Source organism: Glycine soja, chromosome 6, assembly GCF_004193775.1.
Source record: "Glycine soja cultivar W05 chromosome 6, ASM419377v2, whole genome shotgun sequence".
Classification (NCBI taxonomy): domain Eukaryota; kingdom Viridiplantae; phylum Streptophyta; class Magnoliopsida; order Fabales; family Fabaceae; genus Glycine; species Glycine soja.
In genome coordinates, this window is record NC_041007.1 from 11,845,785 (window position 1) to 11,852,108 (window position 6,324).

The 6,324-nt window shown below is 31.4% G+C and overlaps 1 protein-coding gene across 2 annotated transcripts; it reads right to left on the reverse strand.

The window, feature by feature from the left end:
• Window positions 1–236: 236 nt before the first annotated feature.
• LOC114415704 (UDP-xylose transporter 2-like) lies at window positions 237–4,331 on the reverse strand. Of its 2 annotated transcripts, none has more exons than XM_028380524.1 (8): window positions 3,901–4,331; window positions 3,604–3,747; window positions 2,437–2,621; window positions 2,286–2,353; window positions 1,882–2,014; window positions 1,176–1,337; window positions 820–1,092; window positions 237–713 (listed from the first exon to the last, which is right to left on the reverse strand). In XM_028380524.1, exons 2-8 carry the CDS (start codon window positions 3,722–3,724, stop codon window positions 600–602), a joined length of 1,056 nt encoding a protein of 351 aa, XP_028236325.1. In that variant the 5' UTR covers window positions 3,725–3,747; window positions 3,901–4,331; the 3' UTR covers window positions 237–599. The 2 variants fall into 2 exon arrangements, with proteins under 2 accessions (XP_028236325.1, XP_028236326.1); XM_028380525.1 differs by having other exon boundaries at window positions 3,871–4,331.
• Window positions 4,332–6,324: the final 1,993 nt, after the last annotated feature.

A 6,324-nucleotide genomic window follows, 5' to 3' on the forward strand; every position in this document is an offset into this window, starting at 1 on the left:
GACATCGAATCAGTATTTTACAACAGCAAAATAGACCAAGAATTTTTCAGCTTAAAAGAGATTTGATGAGCTTTCATCAAGGTTCTATATCATAATACTTTTTTATATCATACAGCAATATAATGTGGTCCTCATGCTTCGTTTAAGTTCACTTTCTAAAAAAAATAAAGACTTGAACAAATTACTACTATTAGTATAGGTCATAGGAATACAAACAGAGGAAAAACTGAGAAAATAAGGGAGAAAAAGAATAACCGGTAGGTGTTTATATGTTATTCAAGCCAAGAAAAGGTTTGAATATCTATATAAAATCATAATAAGTATTATGATATAAAAACATCACCAGGAAATGTATGTTACTATAAGACATTGTTGGCCAATAGAATTACGACATGACCATGTGCTTGTTCCCCTCCCTAATATTGTTGGTCGGCAAAAGATTGATAAAAATATTAAACTAAAGCTATTAAGAAAAATGGCTAGGATATGCGTTTGGCAGCACTTCCACTTTCTAATTCCATATGGATTACGGGTGTTAACCCTCTATAAGGACTATAAAACCGTTCTTGACAATGCTAAGACAAAACCCATTAAACATACTAGTCTTTGCTCTTGCTCCATACAGGAGACATTTGTCTTTGTCCGACATTAGAACTCACAACTGCACTTCCATTTTCCACATTCATCAGAGGATCAGATTCATCTTCTCTTGCCTGGAAACATTAAAAAGAAACAGGGTGACAGAATGTACTTCAAGTAAATGATTGTGACAATGCAAAAAACTAGAGACACCCAAAGTTGGCCGTGGTTAAAACAAACCTGGGATGATTGCGATGCAGCTTCGACAGTTTTTTGCTGATTCTCAAGAGTGCAATAGTAAGAATATAGTATCATCCCAATCATGGCTATCAAAATACCCAGTATGTTTCTCCAGCTAAACGGGTCTCGGAGAAGTATATAACCAAATGCCAATACAAGGCATGTCTTCAGGTGTCCAAGAACCTGATAGGTGACTGGAGATGTCTTTCCAATAACAAGGAACGTACTGAAATTGACCGAGATAGAGATAAGGCAGGAAAGAATTATGAAAACCTGCAATGCAGAAAGAAACAATTGAGAACGCATTAATAATAATAATAATAATTTGGGACTTGGGAAGACTATTTAACTCTTACCGTCACTTGTGTCGTATAATTGAAACCAAATACATTTTGGTTGGTCAAAAGTTTATCCAGATATGGGCCAGAAATTAACAGGGTTGCTGCTTGATATGGACATGATTGATACAGAAGCTGGGTGGAAGAAACCTTGTACTTCTTCTGGATAGTATTTGTCATCTAAAAACCACTAATTAAGGACAAGACGCCCAGATAAAAAATGATAGCCCAGGAATGAAAAAAGCAGACAGCCACCTTTGTAAAGTTTTCAAGTGCAATAAAAAGTTATATTTTCTCCAAATTATGTTCAAATAACATAAATGACAGTCTCTAGATAAAGAAAATGGACTTGTCCAAAGGCAAGCAAAGACAGAAAGAGGGATTCCAGGCCAAAATGAGGCTCTGCATGTAAAGCCTTGCACAATTTAAACAAGAAAACCTAAAATAATATGAAGTTATGAGTATGATTAGTTCTATCACCAGCTCATGTCCCTTGGAGCAGAAGATAATTGTTTCTTCAAGTGCCAAGGGCAAACACAACATTTTAGTTCTATCACCAGCATAATATTTTAAAAAAGCATTGTATATGGTTAACAAATATTGCACATATAATATATGCCACAGTGGAACAGGTTCAAAATTAAGTCCCCACTATATATGTTTCTAGTCAATCTATCACAAAACTTAGGTGTTAATGCAATTGGAAATTATTTTAAAAGGATACAATCTGAGCAACACAAGTTGTAATCACTGCGAGAAAAGATAAGAAAGAGCCCAGAGCATTGAGCTGCAAATCTGTGACAGTAGCAATCCCGACACCCAAAAGGAGGATACTGAGGGCAAATTGAATTCTCTTACTGCAATAACAATGAAAAGAAAATAATTAATTTTATTTAAGGAAAAACTACTAAAGGAAGCTATGCTCAGACAGTAAAAAAAGCATAACAATTAGTTACAATCATACTTCAGGTTAAAACAATGAGCAAGTGAGAGAGAGAGAGAGAGAGAGAGATACAACAGATAAGAAGAAAAAAACAAAAAGTGACCGTTACATAATTATCATTTCAAGTATATATCAACACCCGAACATTAAAAAAATCATAGTATTCATAAGAAGCTAAATGGAACCTGAATCTCTTCCCAAGAAATATGGTCTCCAACAATACAGTACAAGGAATGATTGCCAGCTTAGTCATCTGAAAAGGAATATCATAGAGATGTTCAGAGTCAACAATAATCAAATGAACACGTGAGAAAAACAGAACCATAATAAACATACTTGATAGAAGCCAACAGAATTGAAACCCAGGCTCAAATTTAAAAGTCCAATTGAGATCCCATTTAAAATCCCAAATCCAATTACAGCTTTCTGCTCAAAAGGTTTGTGCTCAAAGAATCTCATTTTGAGCGCCACATGAAGGGAACAAAATGTGACAAGCAGATGCCAGCTGGTCAAAGTTGTAGCTGCATATCAAAAAGCACAAGTTTCAAAAACTTGTAAATCTCAGACAGTACATTAAAATGTAAACATGAAAGCTCAAATTTGCATATATCATGGAAATAACCCAAACCATCATCAGACACCACATTTTAGAGGAGATAAATTTACCTTCTCGATGAATAGAACTGAAAATAGGTAATTAAAAACCACATAATGCTAAGAGATGACTAATGTTTAGGCACTTCCAAAAAAATAAATCAATAAGTACATTTTTTTATGAGGCAACTTACATCTGATTCACATTACTTGGCAGCTGGATTGATTTAGAAAAAGCAGTAAAGAAAACAAAATCCTTAACTTAGTAATGCCTAGCGAATAAGACAACAAATGATACTTCCAAAGAGGCAATATTTTATTTAGAAAAAGAAGGGACACCAACAATCCAACAGATCCCATCACATTCCCACGAACAGTATCTAGGAAACTAAATTCCAAACATAAAGGCAAATAAAAAATTGTAACATTTAACAAATGCAATCTCCAACTAACACTTCTAGTTTTACTAAAGCCACGAGCAGTTCAGTTGGAGGAAAATGATTGTTAACCAAGAGCAAAAATGAAACACATATTAATTTCCACCTTCTCATGCTTATGTCAAAACAAGCAAGTATAACGTAATTTTCATTCCAAAACCTCCACCCAAATAAAACACCCTAGGTGAGTACATAGCCTAGATCACAAGCACAATACAGCACAAGGAGTACCAGCAGGTACAATGGAGCAACTTCGAAGTTCTAACAAAAGATGCAAGAGAGAGAGAGGAGGGTTAAAAACCTTCAATTCTAATAAGCACGAATGAAATCACACAAGAAACTAATAGAACAAAAAACTAATAGGTTAGCAAAGGAAGAAATGAAAGACACAAAATACAAATGGGTGGCAAAATTAGAAAGCAAAAAGAATAGTATAAACTTGCAACGATCCAAAGGGGGAAGTTTAAGTTACCGAAAATGAAATGCAGTGAACTCATCAGCGCCTTATTGCAAATCACAATGGACACAGATGAGACCACAGAAAGAGTCAACGCGCCCACCGTCCCAAGCTGGAAACGTTCTCCCTCACCCATCTTTTTGTCGTATGCTCCAAAACCTGAAAAACCAAACCAAAACAAAAAAGAAGCATTCCCGATTTCAAAACATCAGAAAGCGAACCAGACAGCACACGAATTACGACAACGAGAAGAAAACATCAAAACAGCAGGATCAGCCATACCCAGAAGACAAAACAACAACTTTTACCCACCTAGACGCCGACAGCGGAACTTAGGGAGAGAATTGACTGAATTGAGCAAAAGGGGTTTGCGATTTGGGAGAGATTTAGATCGATTCAATGGTTTAGGGTAGAAAAAGAGTGAGTGGTGGTGACGTAAGCATGAAAGGAAGGTGAAACGGAAGAGGGTAATCTAACTAAAAAACTAATGATGCAAAAGAAGATGGTGATTTGGTTGCTGCTGAATGGAAATTGGAATGGAATGGTTCGTGAATACTTGTACGAAATAGTAGTACTATGAATTATCCATGATCTGTGATATGAGTAGGCGCTGGAGAGTAAGGAAGCAACGGAGATTTGGTAGTAAAACACAATTGAATTAGATTAATGGAAATGGGGTTTGGTGATGGGCACACACAATTAATGGCTTTGGATCCGTCGTCAAACCCAACTTTGCTATCAAGAGAAATGTTAGGGACATTATCACACTACCTCTGTCGCACACTTTTTTTTTAAAAAAATAAAATAAAATTTAATGGAATTAACTATTATTAATGACAAAAATTAATTATGAATGGTAAATTTAATGATATTTTCCTTATTAATAGTATTAATTATTCAATGACTAATTTTGTAGAAATACTCAGTTCATTCAAGGGTTAACCTCTTTTAATAAATATTTTTTCATAATCAATAATCAAATTCATAACGACAACATACTTTAAGTGACAAGATTTTAGTAATTATTTAAGGATTTTATTTAGGATAATTTTATTTAGTTGATAGTATAAATGTTTTTTAACAATGTGCAAAAAATTATACTCAATTTTAAATATTAAAACTTATGAAATACAGTACTTTTTAAACTTACAGTTTATTTAATGAATATTATTGATAATTTTATTTTTTTAATAAGTTATACATAAGTGTTTGACTGGAATAAATTATTAAAACTACAGTAAGTTTTTAAATATTATTATTTAATGACTACTGTATATATTATTCTTAGTATATTAAAAATTCATACTCGATTTTAAATATAAAAACTTATTAAATACAGTGGTTTATTCATTAAATAATTAATAAATATAAAATAATAAAAAGATATTTATATGATATTTTATATAAATGTTTTTTATCAATAATTATTAATTTAGTAGTTGCATTTATATTGTAATGTATGGGTACGATTATGAATGTGGGTTAAAAACCATGTTAGATTTACAATTATTGGTTACAGTTCCAATTTTATGTACCAAAAGGACTCTTAGGCTTTTTCTAGTAATGATTATTGGGATTTTATTTGAACTTGTAGGCAACTGTTATTTATACCTTCCCCTTCTACAAATATAGCTTTCATTTGTTTTTTTCTTTAAAAAGTATCCCTTTCGTTTTACATTCCAGAAAATAGTTACTGAAAGTGTTTAAATTAACCTGTGCGCAGCGGCGGACTGACGTTGTGGTTTGGGGGATGGTTTTTTTCACTTCAAAATTTTAATATATAATTATATATTTAGATAATCAATTAAAAGAAGAAGAAAATCATTGGAATCCAATTTGATCCTGCCCTCCCTTGGCTGATTCTTAGCAATTACTCATCTCATAAATAAAAAGAGAAAAAATTAGGATAGTTATTTTTATTTTATAATTAAATAGTAATAATTAAGTACTATCTACCTTTTCTTGTTTTTTGATAAAACATTTTGCTATTAGTTTTTTTAATAACTTTTCTTGTGAAGATAATGGCATTTTGTTTTTATTTTTATTTTTTAGATAGATATTTTTTTACAGCATTTTAGATAGATATTTTATTTCTCTTTTATAGTATTTATTATTATTACAAAGATAATTATATTCTTTCTCTGTTTAGATAAAATATTCAAATATCATTTTTTTTATTCTGAACAGTGTTTTTTTTTATGATCCATTATTACTATTTTAGAAGATATAACCGATTACATCTACACAATTATTAGCCTTTCTTTATATTAATTTGATTATGTATGATTTGATAATTAAATATTATTTACTAATCTTTATAAATGTGGTAGGCTAAATTATGAGCATTATATAACAGATTGACAATTTGAGACTTTAGATGCATTAATAATTATTCTCTCTTAATTTCTTTTTTTTTATAGAGAAACTTAATTTCTTATGTTATTTTTACTTATTTTTTTCTCTTCTCTTTATTTTTTTGGCATTGTTCGTAAGGTTTTAACATGTTACTAACCTCATGTGCATGGATCTAAACACATGTAAACTTTGGAAAAATAATTTAGATATTGAGTTGCAAAATATACTTGTTATAATTCGCTTCTAGTGCATTATTATTGTCTTGATAATTTTTTATTGAAATATTAGTCGTTAATATCCTTAGTTTTTATTAATTGTCATGACATAATCTAAAAGCATATTCCTTTTAAATGGTTCTTGATTACCATTGTGTTGTGAGTA

Bases quoted from the DNA above. Each gene is read 5' to 3' on its own strand.
- LOC114415704 (XM_028380524.1), bottom strand. From the start codon at position 3,724: ATGGGTGAGGGAGAACGTTTCCAGCTTGGGACGGTGGGCGCGTTGACT. The intron at 2,015-2,285 runs GTTCCATTTAGC...TTGTTATTGCAG, and splicing joins TTTCTTGGGAAGAGATTCAG to TAAGAGAATTCAATTTGCCC. The intron at 714-819 runs GTTTGTTTTAAC...TAATGTTTCCAG, and splicing joins CTGCATCGCAATCATCCCAG to GCAAGAGAAGATGAATCTGA.